The 25,416-nt window shown below is 39.2% G+C and overlaps 1 protein-coding gene across 2 annotated transcripts in view; it reads left to right on the forward strand.

Annotated features, from left to right (window-relative positions):
- The window catches only part of LOC144628283 (fibronectin type III domain-containing protein-like), a 45,385-nt gene extending 20,215 nt beyond the window's left edge, over positions 1 to 25,170 (forward strand). Inside the window, exons 6-16 of one of the 2 annotated variants that reach the window (XM_078486360.1) lie at positions 15,805 to 16,004; positions 17,039 to 17,183; positions 17,837 to 17,967; positions 18,655 to 18,939; positions 19,811 to 20,056; positions 21,045 to 21,290; positions 21,800 to 22,045; positions 22,683 to 22,991; positions 23,805 to 23,945; positions 24,328 to 24,439; positions 24,966 to 25,170. In XM_078486360.1, coding sequence (XP_078342486.1) covers positions 15,805 to 16,004; positions 17,039 to 17,183; positions 17,837 to 17,967; positions 18,655 to 18,939; positions 19,811 to 20,056; positions 21,045 to 21,290; positions 21,800 to 22,045; positions 22,683 to 22,991; positions 23,805 to 23,945; positions 24,328 to 24,439; positions 24,966 to 25,113 — 2,209 coding nt within the window. In that variant the 3' untranslated portion in view covers positions 25,114 to 25,170. The remainder of the gene's footprint in view (positions 1 to 15,804; positions 16,005 to 17,038; positions 17,184 to 17,836; positions 17,968 to 18,654; positions 18,940 to 19,810; positions 20,057 to 21,044; positions 21,291 to 21,799; positions 22,046 to 22,682; positions 22,992 to 23,804; positions 23,946 to 24,327; positions 24,440 to 24,965) is intronic. The other variant, XM_078486358.1, reaches the window with a different exon arrangement.
- The last annotated feature ends 246 nt before the right edge of the window (positions 25,171 to 25,416 follow it).

Consider the following 25,416-nt stretch of genomic DNA (forward strand, 5'->3'; position numbering starts at 1 on the left):
GGCTGAAATTTTGAAGAAAATATAATTTGGTGCAATGGAAATTTGTAAAAACAAAAACAATGACTGTAGAACCCCAGTGACTCGAACTTTGAAGGGAAACGAAAAACAGTTCGAGTTAGCGGAGTTTCAAAGTATCTTGGTCGATTAAATATTCAATTGGCCAAGTTGATAATTGATAGTATTCTCATTTTGTAGAACTTCAGTACACAGTAAGTATGTTACAGTGCAAATTGAACTTATTTCGTCAGAAACTCTTACAAGATCATATGTACATTCCTAGGATACGATAAGATCAGGAATTGACTGTCAAATACGTGATCTGTTCGTTGCACCAATTAAAATCAGATTGTTGTAGAGTTACTTTTAGTGTTTGAATCCGATTACACGACAAGAAGACCTAAAGGGATATTTCAATGAACATTCCTGGCGAGTTGCAAGACCAGAATTTGAGTTATTTGCTGAGTGGGTAAAATGTGATCAAGGGAAACGAAATTTAGTTTGAGTTAGCGGGGACTTCGAGTTATCCAAGTTCGAGTTAACCGAGAAGAAATGACTGAAAAGTAGAGTCAAATCCATGGGAAATGGGACTTAGTTCAGTCGAGTTATAATAATGCAGAGGGCCACAGAAATTTCTATTTCGTGTCTCTTACTCATAACTAACCAAAAGAGAACCGAAATAGAAATTCCTGTGGTCCTCTGCACTGAATTGAAACGACAAAATCCTTTCCGAAAGCTTTTAACGCCTTAGTTTGCATGGAAAGCGGAAAAACGCAATTAAACTGGGCGCGCCTCAGCTTTCTCCGTAGCATTATAAAGGAACTTTCCACTCGAAGCACTTATCAACTATTCTTCTTGTTATGGCTCAAAAGCTAAGGCGTTATACTGTGGAATTCAGATCTCTCGAACCCTTGGCTATTCGAACTAGACATAAACATTGTTTATGAGAAATAGACATAGGAGCCAAAGCTTGCGATCGTTGTAACGCTCTCGTGAAATAAATTGACCAAGCGATAACGAGGCAGCGATAACTCGAACCAAACCTTGCTTCCCTTGGACTTCACTCAAAGATCTCAAACACAATAAATTTACTCCCGATTTCTCGAACCCTCGTTTTTTTTTTAACTAAGCGATAATTCAAACCAAACCTTGCTTCCCTAGCATGGATTTGCTTCACTAAACACTAGCATTTTACCCCGCTTTCCCGAACCCTCGATTACTCGAAACTTCCTCGACGTCCGACCAATTTTGGCTCTCTGTGAAAAATTGACCTTCGATAACTCTCACATTAGAAAATTTAAAAAACCACTTTGTGCCGATGTAAGTTACATTCGCGCCTTAAAAACAAATTGATTATTCCAGAAAATTTGTATTCTCTTATCTATTTTTATGTTATGTTTAGGTATATATATATATACAAGTTGTTTACTGTTTTATTGCAAAACTCCCTGAGGAAGACTGCGCTCGTCAGACAAAACGCGTTGGAGTGCGTATTTAAAAAGTTTTGCAACTAATAGCTTGTAGTGCTGCTCACTAGTTTAGCTTTTAAAAACTCGTCATTAAAAAATCGTTTTAAAAAAAGTTTCTCGGTTGTAAAGGAGGCAGCAAGTTATCAAAAATTATTTCAGCGAATTAAGGGGTGTGTTTTTACCGTGAGTGTGTATGAAATTAAAGCGCTATATAGACTCCGGCATAACCCGTGTTCCGTTCTGGATTACGATTTTGTTTCTGAATTTTTTATTTGTAAATAAATAATATCTCTATATACAACACTGAAAAAATTATGTATTTCATATTTGTTCACGATCAAGCAATACGTAAGCAGGTCCAGGCAGCGAGTATAGATATTGCTTCCCGACCATGTGGAAAACACTCAAAATCTAAGGTACCAGACAGAAAGCTAAAAGATTTGACTCTGTCTTGTACCTTAGATTTAGTAATGCGTTGACAATTACGATTAGTTTAATGCCACCTTCAATTTTTCAAACTCCCGATTTTTGGAACCAATTTTTGTTTCCCTTGAAGAATCAAGAAATCGTTATTCCACTGTGTAAGCAACTCAGTAGTCACATGTACGTTATGCGGACCTATCTTCAATCTTGTTTATTACTTTCGCGCATTTTATAAATAGCTGATGATTGAGGGCGCGATGAACCGCAACCCAATGTTTGCGTTACAGTGACGTTTGAGATAAAAATAATCTTATCGATCAGAGTAGCAGCAGTGACTAAGAACACGTCTCGGTAATGCTTTTGGTCAAAGCACTTGACACTGCTTTCGTAAACAAGCACGTTGTTTTTGAAGCCTTTTATTGTTGCGGAGTACGTAGGCAAACGATAAGAATAGACTGCTCAAAGCCACTTGTAGTCCCGATAGCTATATTTATCCTTTATGTGTTCTCTGTATAATGATTTTTCTTTGACAAATGCACGCACACATATATCATTTATATATTTTTTTTTGAACCTCGGATTAAGAGAGTGTCTGAGTAGCTGTAAGTGATAAAAATAAGATATGACACATACAACCCTAAAATCATAGACCTTTTTCGCTTGGGCGTTTGTTGCCCCCGACGGATGAACTCTTAAGAATTCTGCTTCAAATTCAAAAGTCGCGTGAGAAGAATAATATGTGGAAAAAGGAAATCAGAGAACGTCACGTGGTCTGTGATGGGAAAACAAACCGCCCAAGCGAAAAAGGTTTATTAACTTCTCTTTACATATATTACAGCGACATTTCTGTCAAAAAGAAATTTGGCGCACTTTAGATTTAAAGTCATTAAAAGATTACGATCGCCCCAAAGAACGACTGGGTGCTGTAGAGCTTACGTCCTTAGGTCACGAAATTATTTAAAACGAGGAAAATTTGAAACAAATGCTTATGCTTCTGTTTGTTCCTTTAGGCTTCCTATTACCACAGGCATATACGTGGCGGAAAGTGTTTCTTAAAAAAAATTGGCCAATTTTTTTTTACGTTTAGTTTCTCGTTCGTAATCCTTCTAACTCTTTCAGAGTCGTAATCATCCGGTGAAGGAGGTTTGGATACCCCGTCTTAACAATAGCTTAGTTTTTTACGATTATTATTTCTCCGTTTACTCCGTAGTTTTTGTTTCGATTGAGAGATATATATATATCAAACCCTCGAGACAGTGTTTCATCGGCTATCTAAACACCTCGAATTTGGTCAAAATTACTCCGCTGCGTGTCGTATTTTCAACTCTCTTCTCGATGTTTGGCTACCCCGATGAAAACTGTCTCTTGTGTTTGATATATTACGTAAATGTTAAAACAAGAACTTTCTAAATCACTTGTGGGAACGCACGCGCGCATGGGCTCCTGACGCGAATTAAGCACATTTACTTCCAGTTTCCCTGCGTTCGCGGTTCAAACTACGTCTGCATGTGCTTAAAGACTGCTTAAGCTCCCTAAGTGTAGCTAAGATCCACGCTGATCAATTACGTAGTGGTTAGTCGGTAATTCCAACATCCGCAAAAGTGGGCGTGTCGGAGCGTAAGCTTTTATACTTCTGCAATGAGCTATGACACTCAGTATACGGAAGTCTTGCTATATTTATCTTCAGCAATTATTGAACACGGAGAATATTTAAACGCCTTCTACACAACACGACAGAAAACTTGACAAGTTTTAAACAAAAGCACATCTATACAAGGTAAGATAATCTACTTGTAAATATTTTTATTTTTTTATTTTTTTACAAAACCTAAAACCCAACATTTATCTAGTTATTTAGAATACTGTGCATGTTCCTCCAAAGAAACTTTTCTTGCTAAATGGCATAGAATGTGTTTCCAGGATTCGAATATTCGTATGTGTTCTCTTGTCAGTCAAAATTTCTCCTTTGTAGCTTATTTTCATACACCTCATGCATATGCCAAAGATTTTTAAATTCTTTTTCTTCGGCGCACTCAATACTGATGAAGATAAAATCACGCGCGGGTGAGTAGTAAACATACTCTTACGGTTTCCGTAGCATGGAGCGGCTAGGAGTATTGCTACCCTCCCTGTAGGCCGGGGATGCATGCTAGTCAATCGCAGGCGCTAACTCCCCAGCATTCTGTCAGATTGTCGCAACAATTCGCAACTACATTCTTATCTCCTAGATGGAAAGAAAATTGCGTGAAAAGTGCGTTGTCGAGGAACACGACACAGTGACCCTAGCAAGGCTCGCGCTCAAACTATTGGAACACTCCATCCTCAGTCTAACTAGCTAACCATTAGACCATCTCGCCTCACTATTACAGAACAAAGGAAATCTAATTAGCACTCTATTTAGAAACTGATGATAGCTCTATCGAAAGTCGTTTACCAGTGTTTATCGAAAGTCGTTTACCGGTGTTCAGCACCCGATAAAATGTCAGTCAAACGCTGTACGTACAAGTTAGACAAGAGAGGTCTATAAAAATGTGCCCGATGGTATACAACAAGAAGTTGGTGGCCTATATTGAGATGAAACAGCTACGAAATTTTTTTGCGATCTTACGACTTCACTGAAATGTTTCTTCACGGCGTTATGAAGTCATATGTCGGCGTGAGATCTCAGGATGCAAACATTAAACCGATTTCACCTAAAAGAAAAAAAAAACAATCACGTAATTCAACTTCAGACGTGTTTGTAAATAAACCGCTTAGTTTTAACAACGTACTCACTTTAGATATTTCAAACGAAAGTCCCAGAATTGACCCTTGTGCTTTTTCAACCGGGTTGTTAGTTTGGGGCTTTATAAAATTATTTAGTTTGGGTTTTTTTTCTCGACTTGTGTGTGCATATACGTTTATAGGAAGAGCGGATTGCTGGAATAACATTTTGACTTTTTAAGTAAACAAATTTAAGCAAGCAATAATTTCGCCGGCGAATCAATATATACATATCAGACAGATATGTACAAAAGCCCAGGTATATAATGTACGGTTTTACGATTTTGGACAGGAAACAAAAGAATTGGGGAATAATGGGGAATAAGGTGTTCTCTCACGTTGATGAACAAACATGATGAGCAAAGAACTGGAAACCCGCGTTATGCAAAGAACGCGTGAAATTTGTGACGTGCTTTTCTTAGAACTGAAATTCTTGATCCTATTAACACGTCAAATTGTTCCTATTTAATTTCCTTAGCTGGGTTAATATCATATTCGAAGCACGCGTACAACTTTACGTGTCACGTCTTCGTGTATTTTACATAGTTCTGTCATATAAATGTTTCATGTCGCATGTGTTTAGTCACCATGACGAATCACTTCCGTTCACTCTACTTCCTGTTTTTCCAAGGTAGCAAGTGCGAAATTCGCTGATTCTGCAAATTTATCCTTTACTGAGAAACCGTCTTCCCCTCCAAAAAATCACATTATACTTACAGAGGTGGATTTGCGTGTTATTCCTTACGCAAGACTCAGTTTAATTGATCAATCAGTCTAACTAATTGATCAATCCAGTCAATCGAAAGTTTAAACGCGCGAAGTTGTTGCTCTGCAGCAAATGGATTGAGCTCTAACTGTGATTTTGTGCGAATTGGCGGGAAAAGGTAAGGGATCGCCGAATTCCAAAAACTTTTGTAATTCAAAGGCGCTTGAGAGTTTTTTTCTATGCTTCATGAACATACATGTCAGATTTTTAAAGCGAATGGATGCAATATTTAACTTAAATCTCGTATCGAAAATTGGCATGACTCAGTGTTTACGGTCCACGTGCGCTCTTCCATGTAAGAGCGATGTAACAAGCTAAAGCGTCATATATATATAAGGCGTGCAATAGTTCTGATATTTAGTTCGCAGATGTCTTTGGAATCGATATTTATAATTTAACTTCAACCTTCGGTCTACAAAACTGAGAATATCTGGTCGTATCACCTGCCCGTAGAACAACCGAAAACTACCAACTAGGAAGTAAAATATCTCACGAGCAAAAAGGTAAGAGAGGCCGGCACAAGCATATCTAACAGATATTTATATTTACTCAAAAACGAGCTCCAGATTATCTCATTCTGGGATATATTCGACGTTCCGCAGACTTTTTTTTAACAGTCGCCTCATAAATTATAAAATAATTAGTCGTATTTTTCCTCAGTTGTTGCGGATACTGAATTGTTTTACTGACTGCCACAAAATTGTTTACTCGTCGTGTGCGCCAGCGTTTTTAAAACACACTTGAAAATACCAGTATCTTTTCCAATATTTCACTTTTTTAGTAAAAAAACGTGGCGAAGCAAATGAATCAAATCTGCCTGAGAATCTTCTCCAGTACAAATATATATTTAATATTAAACCAAATGCAAGGCCGGATCGGACAGCTAAAAAGGCTAAATAAATTTTATTGCTCAATATTTCGGCTAGACAAAACTAACCTTCTTTAGGGGCTGAAAAAGCTAAGCTATTAGGTATATATTTAATGGCCTGAACAATGCAACCTGAGAGCAGTTTACTTAGTCTTGAGATCTTTGATTTATACGCATTCGTTGTAACGTAGTTTTAGTGAGTTCTACATTTTAACGCAATGAAAATAGTAGTTTTTTTTTTTTCAGAGGGGTGTCGGAGCCCGGTCGAGGGGGGGGGTTGGTTTTGGGGGGTTTAATTTTTTTTTCCAAATTTTTTTTACTAAAAAAAAATATTAAAAAAACGCTACTCGAGTCAACGGTGTTACAAAGATACTATAAACTTTGCATATCATTAAGTTTTGAACGAGACAGTAACGCAATAACAGGCGTTTTGGTAAACAGCTTTACCTACCCGCAAAATATTCTGCGGTTGTAGTCAGGAGATCGACAGTCGAGAGACTTATACTATAATGGTTTGCCCCAGGATGGGGGGGGGGGACCCCGGTTTTTTGCCGGGGGGTTTTTGGGTAAAAGGAGGGGGGGGGGGGAAAAACCCCGGCGCCCCCCCCCCCCCCCCCCCCCCCCGGAAAAAAACCGGAAGTAAAGAAATGAACTTATCTTTCGCCTCAATCGTATTGCTGCGAAAGAACCTTAGCAGATTTACATATGTTTTTCGTCTTAAATAACATTTTTCTTTTTCTCGTTTTTGGGGGTTAATCGACTTTTACTTGTATTTCATGGCATTTTTAAATCAATATTAATATGCGACGTAGAAACTCGTTTCCAGTGCCTCTCAGTTACCTCACGCAATTTTCGGCGATTCTGTCACATATCAAATGGTCTTTCACGAAACATCTTGAAACGTAAAAAAGATACTTTAAAAATATCAAAGAGTTTGTTTATCGTCAGATAAAATTTAAATTCATTGCAGGATTAATCACTTGAATGCTGGCAAGCCAACAAAAAATTAAGTTCTAAATTTTATTAAATTGCTTGATAACCTCTCTGTCCCCGGGTTATCAAAATGAATGTTTTGTTGTAATCGAGACAGCATAATCGTGAACTTACGCTTTGCATTGTAACACGAGAATCGCATTTTTGTCTTCACATTCTGAGCGACCTAGCCCAATTAATTCAGACATAACATGATCCTGGACGAAGCTTGATGTGCGAAAATTTTTGATATTATAGCAGATCGATTAATCGCCATTGAGTTAACCCGGTTGGTTTACTATCGATCATAGTGTTTTACAAGGCGAGTGATCTTTTCAGTTTGCCATTTATGCTGGACTTGGTTGAAAGACGATCGAGATGAAGTAACTTCCAGGTACTAACTTTTCGTATATATCCTCTTAGTTAAAGGACCGCTGTCAGCTGTTATTATAAGCACGATTTTAAGATATCTCACGGAAACATAAGCTAAGAATTAGCAAAACTGTAATAATAGTTTGATTTAGAAAACAATACGCGACTAGACACAGGAACCATTACACAGACTATTAGGAAATGAGGATGGCGAGAAATGTAACGTACAATTCTTGCTGTTAAGCTTTTAAAATTTGGCTCGAATCCTTTTGAAATTTTTGACAAATCGTGTTAAAACTTGCTTTGTATTCAACATGAAACTAGACGAACTTTTTTATGTGTATGTTTTTTTGGAATTTGAGGGCAGTGTTCTTTAGTAATTTAAAGTAATCAGAGTAATTCGTTATAAACAATCTGAGGAAGTTCATTTGTACAGACATCAAACACTGTGTTTTCTTTAACGCCAAATCAAAAAATATGCTTAGTTCTAGCTGTAGCTAAATCGTGCCAGCATCCACCAGCACTATTCGCTAAAACAATATTGTCTTTAAGTTCTACTGTGCGTTTTTTATAGCTGAAGTCATTGTAAATATTGACTTAGAGTTAGAAAAATCGAAAAAAAAATTGTTGTGGCTGTTATAAACTTCGCCTTCAGTCAATACAATTTTTATTCCATCTAAAGAGAAATGCTTTTTCTGAAGCGTACGTTTATATTGTCTATTAGTAGCTTTTTGTCTGCCCTCTAGTAGACAGACAAAAAGTTTTATTCTTGCTGCAGCGTTGACCAAAAGTAATCGAAGTTGACCCTGGGTTCTCTGACTTGCAGAGACATAGATCTTCAATGGAACGATGAAAGGTACTCTAAGATAATTTTATCAAACACGACACACAGAGAGAAATTTCTAGATGGCGAGTAGCCGCAGTGGTACCTTGTAAAATTTTATAACAATAGTATTATAAAAATCTGGGCCGATTTGACAGAGCTTTTAATTAAGTGTCCTTGTGGCGGCCCAAGTTTCGTGCACAACTGCATGATAGAATGTTGGAAATTTTCCCATCTCGGCTTCTGTGAAATCTCAATCAGCTTAATCCACTTATTTGTTTTTGTAAAGTAAACTAAATCGCATGCCTGTCATGAGCTTCATTGAGATTGTCGCTAACGCCTTTATCTAAAAATTCCATAGATTCCTTGGCAAGACTGTAAGTTCATAGTGACTGGAACTCATGGTTTTGAGTTGAGAGCTTTGAGGATGTTTACTTCTTGATTGCGGGCGACCTAAACTCGCTTGTTAAGTCCTTTAGTAACCTATCTTGAGTTTCTGAGTTGTATAAAGTCATTAAGAATTAAATACTAAAATAGGTATGTTGTTTGCGCGGTAAAATCCACCATCTTGAAAATTTAGCAGTCATGGCGGAGAATCGGCAATGTTTGTATTGGGGAAAAGACCGGAATTCGATGACAAAAAGTTTCCGAAAAATTATATTTCTGTCATATTTCCAGCCTGTAAACACAAGATATGCCGGGAAGTTGGAGATCAAAGGACTTTTGTGATATGAGTGATTTATCCATACTGGCCGTCAGCTTTTCCCAAGGTTTGACAGACAGGAATGTAGGGAGAACTTTCTAAAACGTGACTGCACGCATTCCAGCACATCTGCACACCAAAATATTTAATCAGCACAATCTTTTGAGAGATATCTTTAGGTTACAGATTGTAGATCGCTTATTAGAAATCCACTTAACGGAAATACTTTGCTTCGGGATCTTGTGGGTTTCCTCCTCGTTAAAGAGACTTTTTATTGTCTTGGCGGCGCATCCTGGAAAAAAAATTGGCCATTTTTTTTTTCGTTTGTTGTTCGTAATTAAGGGGGTAATCTGCCGTAATCTTCGTCAGTCCTAAACCATCCTTGTTTATTTTCAGTTTATTTTCATTTTTTGGTGTTTTTCTACATTAGGGCCCCTGAGAGCCGAGATGAGTTTCGTCCCGGGATCACTGGCGTGTCTCCCGGGAGTCGTCCCGCCCGAGTTGATTCTCCGCCCGTGCACATCTACATTTCTCCCGGAAGGACTGTACATGGCGTTTCTGTCCGTTTCATCCGGATGACATTTCTCGGCTCCGGAGCGCCCGGAGAACCCCCGGGACGAAATCAATCTGCGGAGATGACCAGCCCGAGAGAACATCCCGGGAGAGCTCCCGGGACGCCCATGTAAAGAGGCCCTTGAGAAAGCCGTTATTTTGAGTTTTCCTTCAATTTGAAAGTAATTTTGGACAAAAGAAAAATGTCTTAAATTAAAATAGTGTTAAACGTTAGCTCCTACAAAAATATCGTGTTGATTATTTATTTCCTGGCGGAAATTATTGACACTCTCTAAAACAAGCATTGTTGTTTCCTTAGAAGAACGCAATATTGTCAAAATATTGTTAAAAACTGTGAAGCGCCTTCGGATGATCTCATAATAAAATTTTGTTTCTGCCGGGCATACAGGCCTCTATTATTTCGGTCGTCGAAACGCAAAGAATCGAAAAGCACTTTCATCCAGAAAACTATGATTAGAGGGAACGAATGTGCGCGGTATGATAAAGGAACGCTTATACTTGCCTTTTCAACAATAAGCTATAAAAAGCGCAAGAAAGAGGAAAATTTTTTGTGATTGCACTATGCCTCACCTTGGTTGTCACGTACTTGTCTTGTGTCGTAGGCAGACTCCGTTCGGGTTGGGTTTTACTTTTAGTTATATGTATATCTTGTCATCTATAGCTAACTATCGATTTTTTTTAGTTAACAGAGGAAAATGGAGAGAGTTTACAGATTACATTTCGCAGCCTGGCTACTCAGCTTCCTAGCAGCTGTAATCACAGGTATGTTGAAGTTGCTATGCAACATCAAACACACTACGTATCAAACGCACGCAGTTCCCGACAAAAGCTGTCACTTATAAAGTTTAAAAGGGACAATGTCACGAGGATTTTTCTGCTTTTCATTAAGAAGTTCGAAAGTTGGTGAAGTAATTTCGCTCGTACACGAACTGTGTGCGCCTAGAACATCAAGATATAAATTGTTGTGAAGAAGTGGGAGCCGTTTTAGTTTTTTGGCGTTTTTCCAGGTCAAGGCAGAATTGAAAAGTCAGCCTAACTTAAAGCGAGGTCAGAGTTCCTGATGGCATCACAATAATATTACTTTCTATAGCTCAGTACACTGCAAATTTTTAACAAAATGACAACTATTTATAGGTTTCCATACGTCTTTAGGCTCTTGAGTTTAGCTTGTTCTTCGCGATGACTAGCGGAATTTAGCAATTGTTATCCTCCTAGTTTACCAGGTTGTAATTTTGTTCACTATTGCTCTTTTTATGGCGATTTCCTACAAAAATCTTGCACTTTTTCGCTTCAAACTCTTACAAAGTTCGTGGCAGCAAAAACCGAAAGTGGCGTTGGATTATTGCTGCATTTGACCGTTGGGTAAATGGCACCAAGTAAGAACGTCAAAGTACTCAGTCGCGCACATTTGTGCTAGCTTTCGATTGGATAAAAGGAGGCGGAAGCTGTTTCTGATTGGACGACCACAACAGTGTTACAATTTTTACAACAAATAAAAGAGGTTTACAGATGCGTTCGACATTTCAATCAACTTTGACTTGTTACAACGCTTGCTGCGACAATCGTACCACGAAGTTTGAACCAAGCCTTAATTAGTTACGAATAGATTAATAATTTAATAATTAATAAAATTTAATAATTTCCGTTTTTGCATCTCTTTCAGCCACAAGGAGACAACCTCCAATGATAACAAAGTTTATACAAAGGGATTTGGTAGACCCAGAAGATGTAACCTCTACCTTTAAGCTCCCCTGCGAGGCATCAGGGTCAAATTTAACATGGACGTGGAAACACAACGATAAAGAGATTACAAACTTTCATGGAATACATTATTCTCTCAGTAAAGATGGCACTTTGATTGGAGAATATTTAGCTCCCGAACACGGTGGCACATATCAGTGTTTTGTGAAGGATGAGGCAACTGGAGTTGAAGTGTTCAGTAGAAAACTTCAAGTTACTGTAACAGGTAATTCCGTAATCCATCGTACAGAAAAAGATAGCGACCGCTACATTTACCAATAACTCCAAGCGCGAAAACGCTATAAACGCTCATAAAACGCACAGAAAAGCTCTAAAAACTTCAAATCCTTCATGAACAATGTTGTTAGTGCAAGGACGAATTTCACAGAAACGTGGCTGTCTTTGTGCCCAATTGGCTATGTTAGGTTGGCAAGCTTGTATTGTAGTAAAATGAACAGACGCCATCTTTTTTCGCACTGCTGGTCTTAGCCAATCACATTTCAAAAATTTCTTAGCCTAGTATGAAAGCGAATTAACTTATAACACATTTTTTCTCTTGCTTATAACTGTTGAAATTGTGCTTTTGTCGGTTGCTAAATATTGAAAATGATGTAGCCTTCAGCTTGCTTTAATACTTCAATTAGAATATGTTACTTAAATAATTTGCATTAATATTTGAATTAATAGAAATGGCGTTGGTGAAGTGCAATAAAGTAACGCATGTTAACTTGACGTTTTCATAATTTCAAGTTTGCGAACAATTTCAACTTTCAAGTTTGCGAACGATATTCTAAAGTATTTAGTTTTTCAGTCCAGATTAATTTGGCATGTCTTTTACTAATTAACTCCCAAACACTGCATGGGATGAGGCGGGCCGTGTAGAAATAAAAACGGTTCGAAAACTGGTCACAAGTCCGGCCTGCGCCGTGGCAAAGTTGATAGTGTATTCGTTCACTGCTAACAAAAATAATTGTTTTTTATAGATGTTGGAAAGTTTATCGACACAAAGGATGTGGTGGAAAAAGTCGAGCTTGGGAAGCCATTCCAATTCCAGTGCCCTCAGCATACAGAAGGGTTCGGTGCAAAATACAACTGGGTGGGAGAACTGAGAAAACATCGCACTGTCAAGAAATGAACGGCGAGGGATCTCACCAAAGGGCACTCTGTTTATAACACATGTCACTCAAAAAGACATTGATGAGGTAGAGGGCCTACAGGGAATCGAGTGTCGAATGACTGCTGGGAGTTGATTTGTGGATTCTGGAATTTTGAAACTCGAGAAGAAGAATCCACAACAGTCAGGTACAAACAGGAGACTATAAGTGTTTAATTCCCTGGGATATAACGTTCATTATTATACATGGTAGTAACTCACTGTCTTCTCATTGGCTAAGAGCCTACAGCTAATTCTGGGAATCCGCGCAGCCTACAGATTGGTGAATAATCTGCTAGCAGATTATTCACTAATCTGTAGGTTGCGCGCGCAATGCATGATTTCCAAGAGCAATGTGTCAGGCATTTGGTGGCGAAGGAAATTCATAGTTCGTCGAATGGCTTCTTCAACCGAGAAATAATTTGACCTTAGTTCAAAAATTTGTGGACAATAATGTCTCAGAAAACACAAAATGACTAATAGAAATTGGAAAGGAACTATTCCACGAAATACTTTGAGAAAAAAGCATTCAGAATTAAGCAGGACAAGTTTTGAAACAAGTTGAAGTCGTTTGTCATTATTTTGTTTACCAGAAAAACAATGTATAATAAAACAATTATTAGTTTCGGTTTTTGTGCTATCCGGAATAATCAAGATCTCGGTAAGTGTTATCAGCCTCAGCTTCGGCTTCGGCTGGTGACACTTACCTCGACCTTGATTATTCCGGATATCACAAAAACCTCATCCAATATTTGCTTAGAAACGTAGTGAAATTTCCTATCTTTACTTAGGGATGGATCTAGAGTGGGACGGGGCATTTTTCTCCTTCCACCCTCCCTACCCCCTTAAAGAGTCCACCTTTACTGCCCTCTTCCATTTCTTTTTGAGTAAGGCTCAATGTTGCTTAGGTTTGCGGGTCCCACCCCACCACACCCCACTTCGCAGCCGTATCCCTCTCACAATCTAACCAATAACATTTAAAGTTTTTAGTAAGAACACACAAGTTATAAACCTATTTTACTTTTTTTCAGATCCCAACACTGCATTTGCGCCGTACTGGGCCGACGTTCCACAAGCGGAAGAAATTGCTGTAGAAGGGAGAAGTAAAACCCTGTACTGTCACGCTATGGGAAGGTGAGTAATCAACAATAACGTTGTTTCCTGAACTCCGCTTGAAGAACCGAGGATTTCGTTTTTAACTTACTGAAACATAAGTTAACCCGTTACATGTAACTTGGTGTTTAAAATGTTTTTGCATTAGCTTTTCACGAAGGCTCTTATTAGCACGGGGCACTTGTCCTCTTCTTTTTACATATAAATATCTGAATGTGTAAAACGGAAGAGAGATCGTCCATTTGAAGGAATTGTGCCCACACATGAAAATGCTTAATGGTACGGAAACCGGGATAAGCTCCGGCCTAATGGGCCACTTTGGTCAGATTCAGACTTTAATTTAACCGTATTATACACATAGAGATTATGTACCTTAAATCTAAGATTAGCTTAAGTACCAGGGCTCAATAACGGCCGTCCGGACAATGTCCGCCAAATGACGATTTGTCCGGACAAATTTTGGTTCGGCGGTGACCGCGTACACGGTTCTGAATAACACACACAAAAAAATTTATTTGCAGTATTTCTGCATTTACAGTAAAATATAAAATCATAGCACTGCAGTCAATTTGTAGAATACAGATGAGGCGGTCACGCTCTGCGGATTTGTTAGCGGTTTGCTTAAATTAACTAGGGAACATCCACGTCTGTAAATACGCTAAACAGACAAAATGAACATGGCATCGATCAGGTCTGCATACACGCGTACGCAAACAGTTCAAGTCAGGCGGGCCGAGAGATAGAAAAAAACTATATGCACCAGAAAGACGAGTTCGTAGCGTGTCACCAGCAAGATCATGAGAAATAATAAAATCATAAACACGCTTTGAATGCTATGTCAGCAAAGTTTCTAATTGCGCCTATTTCACAACTGAACATGTCCCGTGTGCGACAAGACCCCGAGGTGCACTAATTGTCAAAGAGAGTTCCGGTACGTTTGCCGACGTACAAAAAAAAAAAAAGTCCCGCGTCCGGCGCACAGACAACGAAAGCGAAGTGACATAGGCCCGCATCCGGCAGTCTTGAAGAAAGAGAACTATTTAAAAAAGAGGACTATAGGAAGCTCGATGAACAACGAGTCCGAGCAAAGGCAAAGTTATCTCACTTGTCAGGCATTGTTCTGCTATTTACTGTTCGTAATAAAGTGCTTACAACCAAGATCGCCTCCACCCATAAGTCGTTAACTAATGTAAAACTATGCAGAGTAACATAACATATGGCTACTGAGCATTTATTATGTAGAGTAGAACGAGAAGAAATGGAAATCAAAAAGGAACAAAAAATGACACTTTTAGCGATCTTTAACAACGCGTGTTTTAGCTTATGAGGCGAAATTTTGGCAGAATAGGCTATTGTTTCAAAGTAAATAATCAATATTTGACCGGTCAAAAACGAGACATGACCGAGCAAAAATTGATTTGGCCGGTCAACATGACCGGTCAGTATCCAAAAATTATTTTGAGCCCTGAGTACGTTTCATCATTGGAAGTTTGAGGTCCGGTCCCTTTGCTGACTATTTAAGGTCATTCCCCTGTTTTGCATTGCGCATCCTTACTGCGCAGAATTTTACGCTTTATTAGCGCGCGTACATAAACAAAATGGCGGCTTTTTTCTTTGGTTGCGAAAGAGAAAATCGTCGTTTTCTCGTAAATGAGTACGGTAACCTAACAGTTTTATGTCCAATTTTCGAGGCCAAAATAACCTCAAATCTAAATATTAGTACAAGAATGGGTTGATCTACACAGAAGATTTTTAAGCCGTTCAATATTCGCAGTTCGTGTTTTCAAGTTTAAAACACGAGGCGCATAAAACACTGCTGCTCATTCTATTAAACATTTCTAAATACGGATCAATTTCTTTGTTTGAAAAATAAATTATCATTTGAAACGTGTACTTTGCAGCACTCACAAAGGAACTATTAACGAATTTAGATGGTGACCCTCCCCCCCTTTTTTAATTTTAAAACTCAAGTTCCCTCAAGGTAAACAACCAATAGGAAACGTTTGACTGAAAATCTGTGAAAATCTACACATGCAATACTCGGTTCTGATTAAACTGATAACTTGCAGGCCAGCACCCAAGATAACGTGGAAGAAAAATGGACGAGAGATTATTCATGGACAAAATTCCTTTGAGATCCCTCGACCCTATCATGGAAGACTTCTGACCATAACTAATGTGAGCAAGACAAGTCATCAAGACGTTTACACTTGCGAGGCTGAAAATTCTGAGAATACGTTAGTTCACAGTATCAACCTGGTTGTAAAAGGTAACTGTCTTTGTGTTATGCTATGAAGGGATTGGGGGATTTTACAACCACTTGACAGTTAAAGTAAAGCTAAGCATTCGAAACATTTTAACTCGGGAAAACCGATGAAGGACCGTTCCGGCATTATCTTTCATTTGATTGGTCACACACAAGGGTTTCATCCACAGGCTTAAAAGTCAGTAGAACCACCTTGTACAGCATAATAAACAGAACTGCTCAATAGCCTTCATTAATTTGATTTGAGTTTCGTCCAGACTGGGTATAATAAAACTTAAAGTTAAAACCACCTTGAACAGCATAATAAACAGTATCAAATAAAAGTACTGCTCAATAGCTTTCATTTGAATAGTCACACTAGGATAATATATTTCATCCACAGACTTCAAAGTTATAACCACCTCCAGTTGTACAGCATAATTATAATAAACAGTACCACATGAAAGTACTGCTTAAAATAATAAACATTAAAAATGTATTTTATTGACTTAATTTGACTTTATATTGGAAAAGAGAAGAATCAAAATATAAAAGCGTCTTACACTGTAGTACCTCGCTTTGACCGGTTTATAATGGACCTAATACAAGTTAATGTCTGTACGCGCACGCGACAATTGCAAGAGTCCAACTTTTATTATATAATAACCTGAATTCTACGCGTATTTTGATTGGTTCTTACTTATGATCTATTAGAGTACAGACGCATAGATGACGTCACGCGGTGGTGTGACTCGCGCGCGTGATCAGACTTCATAGACCAAATCAGAGTTTTATTATATAAAACAAATAGATTCAATTTTGCCGTGGGTCTGTTCAGTTATAGATCACAGAAGACGTCAAAATGTGGTAAGAACAACAGTGACCCACTCGCCTAGCGGCTCGTGGGCCACTTTTTTTGTTCTTACCACATTTTGTCGTCATCTATGATCTATAACTGAACAGACGCACGGCAAAATGGAATCTATTTGTTAAATAGATCAGCAAGGTTACAAAAAGAACACAAGATTCAGACTAAAGGATTTGCGTTTTCTTCTTAGTTCCTCCAAGATGGACTAAAGGCCTTCCACCAAGAAAAATTGATGTTATCATTAGAAGAAACCACACTATAGAGTGTAAGGTGACGGCAGATCCTGAAGCAAACATCACGTGGTACAAAAACGGCAAACCACTGCGATCGCCAAGGTAAGTTTACTTGGGATATGCAACGCTTTGTTTCCTTATACAGGTTTTTGCGTAATACTACTAATAAAACTAAAATTTATCGAATTTCCTCGACAATTCACTGACCATAAAATATTGTTTTAATGACTAGAAAGTCAACACTAACACTAAGTTAAATTAACACTAAGTTAAGTTAAGTTAACACTTTAAGTTTGTTTTAAGCTCTTTTCCAGAAACGCTTTCCAGCAACGTCTAATTTATAATTAGACAAGAACTTTTTATATGTAAAATGTTATGAGCAAAGTGAAACATTTCCTTTATGCATTTAATTTTTCCTCTCATTTTTTAAGTCGTTAAGCGTGTTTTTGGCGTTTTCCTTTGTGTGTAATTCTCGCGGATGTGAGCGCATAGCTCTTTTGTAGTCTATGTTTTGGCTGGATCGAGTGAGAGATCAAAATTGGGTAAAACGTACGAGTGACCCCGTAAAGAAAATTATTCATGTAGTGATGAAATAGTGGGACCTCAGTTGAAATCTTTTCTGCTACAATGTGAGCCTCGCAAACACTCGCGCGACTTTATAATTTCTGTCCTCATTTCTTAATTGATCATTTCGAACAGTTTAAGTTCCACCGAGGCAGCAAAGACTAAATCATTATGCATTTTTGTTTTTACAGTGATCACTTGAGAGTGGATGGGAACAAATTGCATCTTGTAAATGTAAATCTTACAGATGATGGCGTTTACCAGTGCGCTGCAGTAAACAAATATGGGATGATTGTGTCTGCAACTTGGGTTCATGTGAGAGGTCAGTATAAGTATGTAATATGATATGGTAAAAAAACGTAATCATAGCCTCGCTTACAGACAAGAAATTGGTTGATTTTAAGCGACAAAGTACGCTACAAAGAAGCCGGTAAATAGGTTTCCTAGTGGAGTATTGGGCGAGAAAAAAGGTCGGCTAGCAGAGAGAGCTGAGCACGATCCGGCAAGGCGTTGAAATTGTTGTGCGCAATGTTGCAGATAACGGACACACGATGAAATTGTTGCGTGAAATGTTGCAGATACTGCATGGACACGCGTTGAAATTGCTGTGCGCAATGTTGCAGACAATGGGCACGCGTTGAAATTGTGCGTGCGATGTTGCAGATAGTGGACACAAATTGAAATTATTGTGCGCAATGTTGCAGATAGTGGACACGTTAAAATTGTTGCGCGCAATGTTACAGATGATGGGCACGCGTTGAAATTGTTGTGCGCAATGTTACAGATAGTGAACACGTTGAAATTGTTGCGCGCAATGTTGCAGATGGTGGAAACGTTTAATTTTGTTAGGTACAATGTTGCGGATAGAGGTCACACATTGAAATCGTTGCGCAAAGATATTGAAGAAGTTGAATTTGGTACTACTTTTGCAACATTGCGCCTACGAAAAGTTGCACCGTTTCCGGGCCGTAAAAATATTAATTGTCATTAACTTTTTCTCACCTCGCAGCCTGGAAACCATCTTTCGCCAATGGCCAGTTTGGTCCGTTTTCTCTGTTGCATGGTAGTGAAGGTAGAATGCAGTGTAAACCGAGTGCGGAACCTCCGCCGACCTTCCAGTGGTTTAGAAATGGTGTCCTCATTTCTGACGGGGTTAGCAGCCGCTATACTTTACAGCCGGATGGTACACTGGTGATAAAGAAGGTGGACAAAGACAAGGATTCTGTGAATTACACTTGCAAGGCTCAGAACATGATGGGCCAAGATTCTGCAACAACTGTTCCAGTGATACTTGGTAAGATTTCAAGTCGTTGTATGTTGCATAACCTTAGGGGCCAGATTAGTCGCCATCAATCAGGTTGTTTTACTTGTTACTATTGCGTATTGACCGAACAAAAAATAGTGTGTTCATGGCGGCCATGTTGGAGGAGTGAAACAACAAAATGATTTTCCGTTGCGAAAAAAAAACATTTTTATTCAAATATCTTTTTTTGTTTGACTCCTCCAGCATGCTACCATGAAAACGGCACTCTATAGAATGGCACCGCTTAAAAATAGTTTGCGCTGCAGTTAGAAAAAAAGAAGGAAATACTAGAAAACAAAAGGAAGATCACTTTAGCTTACGGGGGGGGGAGTGCGTTTCTGGGACACCACTGGCAACTGTTCAACTAGCTCCCTTATTTTTTCCCTATTTCGATCACTTTCGTTGGCCGTCTTCAATCTCAAATTTTGTAAGTAGACACTAGTCGTGGAGTTGCGAGAATGATCCTATATTTTTGGTTTAAAAATACCTAAAATTGTACGTGTAGGTTTTTCAGTGTCTAATAAAACATCTGGACTACTTGCCCTTATTCGCTCATAAAACATTGGGCACATAGTCTAAATGTCAATTAATCAAAAGGCGATTTGAAAAAAAACGCATAAGTCGATTGCTGTTTGCCGTTGGACATCTATCCTTTTGATAATTTCTTTGGAGCCAAGCGCGTTTGTTCCTTGAATCACTCGGCCAGCGCCCATAGTCGCCCTTTTCAACGAATGCCCGAGTTAGGCGCAATTAAAACTGAGTCTGAGTTCATACTGACGTGTTATACATGCGTGTTCTATCGTTGGTGACCTGTGTGCCTTAGCTTCATTTCTGAGATGCTTCCTCATTCATCTCATTGTAGTTCGACCAAGTTTCATAACTAAGCCTCAAAACCGAACAGTGATTGAAAAAGAAACAGTCACATTCCATTGCAAGGCCAGTGGTAACCCAATCCCGAGCATAACATGGGTCAAAGATGGCAAGACCGAGGGCACAGGGAACATATTGAGATTCCAGCCCACGAGATATCAGTCAGGGCGATACTGGTGTTTGGCAGAAAATGGACTGAATGTCACCATCAAAGCTAGTGCAGATCTTAATGTGCAATGTGAGTATCAACGCACACGAATTAAAGGAAACATCCACACGTTTCTAAAATGCGCAAAACGTCGCGTTGAGGGACCATACTCCCAACTTCGTTTCCAGGCTCTCTCTCCTTTTCCTGAAAAAGAGAGAGAGCCTGAGAACAAGGTTGCCGTATTCCTTGTACCACTTGTGGCATTGTCACTTTCCACAACAGATAAGAAGATTTTTGATAATCAGCTGATAAAGTAAGATAAAGTGGTACAGCGGATTGCAAAACGAGTACGATCGAACAAATTGGGCCAGAGATAAACGCAATAACCTGCTGCGAATTTGTCGTCTGAAAATCGAAGAGTCAAACGGTAAAAATTCAAATCTTTTGATACGCGTTTGAACTTAAACTATGAAAAGCCCTGACTATTTCAGATAAATGGAAAACGGACATTTTCGAAATCGTTCCACAAAGTGAAGAATTTAAAAACACAGCGAAAACAGAGACCCAAACTGTTTTCGAGGCACTTATAAATGGTAGAGTGAACGGAAATATTATTATGTTGCAACTGGTACTAAAATTTAAGCCCTGGCCAAACGGTAACGCAAGTGGACGCAAGTTATTTGCTTACAGACATGCGTTGGGTGGCCAAACGGACACGCAAGTTTAGTAGCAAGTGCACGCAAGTTTGCAAAAGTCAAAAGTCATTTAAAATGCTACGCGCTGCAATTCAGTATTTAAAGTAAACTGCAAAAATTGGGTTGCTTTGCGATTGGTGGCCAAACGGTGAAAAATTAGATCTCGACCAAAGTGAACGCAAGTCAACGCAAGTGCACGCAAGTCCTGGCCAAACGGAGACGCAAGTAGACGCAAGTATTCAACTTGTGTCTTCTTGCGTCTCCGTTGGCCAGGGCTTTAGAAAGCTTTACAGTTGAGCTGTAAACGCTTCAAACTCATTTTAGCAGAAGTGTATAAACTCGAACAGTTTGTAATATTAATGACGTTTTGTTAAATAACACAGTTCTGCCAATTTTCACGAAACGACCGACTGACCGGACTGTGAAGGAAGGTGAAGAAGCCACATTCTACTGCACTGCCACAGGGAACCCAACCCCGAAGTTAACGTGGCTTAAAGATGGGAAGACTGTCGGCGCAGGAGAGACATTAAAAGTTGTTGCATACAAGAATAACTCTGGAAATTATTGGTGCTCAGCGGACAATGGTTTGGGTTTAGCCATCAACATTAGTGCTTACCTTAACGTGCAGTGTAAGTATAAACTTTACATCATTTTGGCAATAATTACAACTGACTAAAAGCATCGAATAGAGCGGTTTTCACTTGAGTGTCGAAAATAACTCACGTTTGCTTTGGTTTTTCATTACTACGCTTAGTGATTGGTTTAAAAATCTCGCGCCACTTTCTCAGGACCAATCAGAAGTAAAACCAAAACCAATCGTGACTTACTCACACACGTTTTCCCGCGCTGTATATACTTCAAGTTTTGATTGGTTCACTGGATTGTCTGTGTCCTTTGTTATTGGTCTGAGTGATTACTTTGGTTTTGATTTTACGACACTCAATTGAAAATCACGCTTAAAAAAAGAACTTAGCTTACTTTCAGTTGCAGTGGCAGGTTCCCCTCCCCCTCCTAATTTGGCTATAGATATAATTAAAAGACCCAAAAGAGGGAATGTTTTTTTGCCCCCTTTCCCCGTATTATAGCTACTAGCATGTAGCGTACAAGGCACCAATTGGCTTTCTCTATGTATTTATAGTTCAACCACGTTTAATCGCCAAACCGAGGGACCAGACAGTGAACGAGAATAAAACAGTTACATTCTACTGCAATGCCACTGGGAACCCAACCCCAAAGATAACATGGACTAAGGATGGGAAGACTGTGGGCACAGGAAGTGAGCTGACCTTTGTCGCCTTGAGGAGTGATGCTGGACGATACTGGTGTTCAGCGGACAACGGTTTAAGTGCAGGCGTCAAAGCAGATGCGTATCTTCGTGTGTTAAGTAAGAATGACACAACATTGAAATTACTTAATTTTGAACGATATAAACTCCAAGCAAAGGGACGGACCATTATTTTTTGGAGGGGGTATGAAAAATATTGAAAAAAATTGTTTGCAGGGCCTAGAAAGACGAAACAATTTTTTTGCAAACACGATATGTATACCATAACATAGGTGGAGAAAATAATGGTCCATCCCTAATTATCTAAATTTAACAGTATCTTTTGTTCCATCTGAAATCAATTGTTTCATTTTATTTAAGTAATCAAGTTTGTTGACAATAGCAACGCCATTCCCTTTGTCAGGCAAGTTTTGTGATAGTTCCTTTCAATTGCTTTTCCGTGATCTCAAAATACTTGGACCCCCTTTGATAAGTAAAAACGAAAACAAACTGAAATGCCAACTGAAGCACATCTTCTATGGCTACATCTTCACGTATGATTTCTCAAAACAGAAACGCATTCTTAGCAAAGAGGAATGGGAAGCCCTGACTGATTTGCGAAAAGATGACAGCATTATTATCTCAAAACCTGACAAAGGGAATGGCGTTGTTATTGTCAACAAACTTGATTAAAGTATCTTGTTATTCATCTAAAGATATGACGTATTAATGTTGATTTTTGGCTTTATGTTTTTAGCTGTTCCTTTTCCTCCAACTGATGTTAAAATATCAGACTGCAGCGATCGGACAGCAAAGTTATCCTGGACCCCAGTTCCCTCTAATGATGCCCCCATCACTCACTACCTGATTGAGCAGCAATCGGATGGGATCCCTGTGGTGTTCAAGCTACTTCTCAATGTTACTAACCCCAGTACTACAAGCGTCACCTTGAATCTGACTAGAGGGTCTGTGCTACGTTTCCGTGTGAAGGCAGTCAATAGTGTTGGAGCAAGTCGCCCAAGTTTAACAGTTGAGACCACTTGCAAGAGTGATGAAAGCAAAGTTGGTACGTAATTTGCTAACAAAGTTTGAAATCTATATATTGTAACTGTGTGGAACAGTAACTAAACCATTTTTTAATTACCAAAGCAATGAAATTTTGCTAACAATAGGACCAAAAAGAACCAGTGCCATGTGTGGAAAATCGTACAATCAGTACGAAGCGCGGGAAAATATGAAACGGGTGCCAAGCACACGAAATCATGTAACCGGTGCCAAGCGCGGGAAATCATGTTACTGGTACCAAGCGCGGGAAAACACGTTACCCCTAACCGGTACCAAGCGCGGGAAATATGAAACGGGTGCCAAGCGCACGAAAACTTGTAACCTGTGCCAAGCGCGGGAAATCATGTTACCGGTATCAAGCGCGGGAAAATATGAAACTGGTGCCAAGCGCGGGAAAATATTTCAACCAGTGCCAAGCGCGGGAAAACATGTAACCATAGCCAAGCACGGGAAATCATGTAACCGGTATCAAGAGCGGAATAACATGTGACCGCTTCCAAGCGGCCTACGCACCTTCTCCCGCGCTTTCCACGCTGTGACATACGTTTGCGTTTGTTCTGATTGGCTCAATTACGTTTGCTTCCTTATTTTTTGGTTGGTTCGGTGGCTATTTTGGTTAGTTTCAAGTCAGCCACTGCCCACTAAAAAACCTTAATCTTTCTCGTGAGCAACTTAAAACTTAAAACCTCCAGACTCACTTTTCCCTAGTCTTGATCACCTTTGTTTCTTTTTTGATTAATTTTACCTTCTTGATGTTTTTGTTATTCTTTCGAAGTTTCCTTTGATCTGAATGCGTTTTTATTTCTTTTTTCAGATGCGCGAAAGGTCAAAGAAACTCCCATCTTCCACAAGGCTTGGTTTCTCACCATACTGGTTCTCGTTGCCTACGTACTCTTGTTTGCGTTGCTTGCGGTTCTTTACCGTAGATACAAGGGGAAAGGCGTCAAATATAATGGTAAGGTAGCGAAACATAACGCAACGTAGAGTCACGTAACAAACAGTAATATAACGTAACGAACGTAGCGTATGGTATTGTAAAGTAGAGTTAGATAATGTAACTTAGAAAACGTAACATAACGTAACGTACATCACGTAAGGAGAACAGGAGAAAATTATAGAGTAGCGTAACGTAACGGTTTTAGAGAAATGCAAAGGTGTTTCAATAAGTACATTTTGATTATGACGACAACCTAAACTCTCTCCCAGGGTGATCTCTAGTAGTCTTGGAGAGTAAAGGCCATCTAGGGTCATCTATTCCAAGAACTAGCTACTGTGCAACGTGAATTGTATACTTCTATGCTGAAAAATCAACAGGATTTTTTTTGTTATTTTTTTAGTTAGAAAACGTGAAAGAAAACGCGGCTTGCGAGACGAAGAAGCACAAACCGAAGAAGAAATTGGTGAAGAGGAAAGGAACAGCTTAGTTGTGGACGCTAGAGATAATCCACCGTAAGTGTACAGCGGTTTTCGGTTGAGTGTCGTTAAACCAAAACCAAAATAATTACTCTGGTTAATCACAAAGGATGCGTACAATCCAGTGAACCAATCAAAACTCGAAGCAAGTACATGTAGCCGGCACGAAGCGCGGGAAAACGTGTGCGAACGAGCCACGATTGGATTTGGTTTTACTTCCGATAATTTGAGAAAGGGGCGCAATATTTTTGAACCAATCACTATGCGTAGTAATGCAAAGCCAAAGCAAAGCAAAAGCGAATTTTTTTTTTCAAAATGTGCCAGATTCATCATACATGGCTCGACCATAAAACCATGCAAGGTTTACCTTTTCTCAACTGTATTTTTTTCCAAAGTCATCCGATGATTTCTGAGGAGTTATTCCGATAACTTCCGACAACACCCGAATTTTACTAGGCAGGCGTTTTCAGTTTCCAGTCTTTCCACCTAGCTCAATATAGAGATAAGGTCACTTTTTTAGAGGCAAAGCCATTGAAAACATTTCGCTGTTTATGTTTTTCAGCGAGGAAAAGCAAGAGCCGGATCGCCGCTCAAGACCGATCTCGACTTACAGTCTGTTTGAGGTACAGTTCAAGGAAGATGGCTCCTTCACAGAGGAATACGGCGAAGGAGATGAAATGATCCAAAATATCCAAGGAACATTTGTTTGAGGAGTGAACTAAGATGTGCTTAAATGTGTCACGCGACAAGAAGTGTATCGTGACAAGCGACGATGGACGTTGATTTTGGAAGAAATAGTAAAAGACTAACTGGAACAATCGTCTTAGCACAGTAGTGTTACACTAGGAAGTGTTGCGTGACGAGTAACGAGGATTGTGGCGTGACAATCCTCACTTGAAAATTGGCGTGACACCCATCGTAACGTTGACTTTGAAAGGAATAGTAAAACGACTAACTGGGACAATCGTCTAAGTAAAGTAGTGTCAGTCCCACTACAAGAAGTGTTGCGTGAC

The sequence above is a fragment of the Oculina patagonica genome, chromosome 10, assembly GCF_052425735.1.
Source record: "Oculina patagonica isolate OP01 chromosome 10, crgOcupat, whole genome shotgun sequence".
Taxonomy (NCBI): Eukaryota; Metazoa; Cnidaria; class Anthozoa; order Scleractinia; family Oculinidae; genus Oculina; species Oculina patagonica.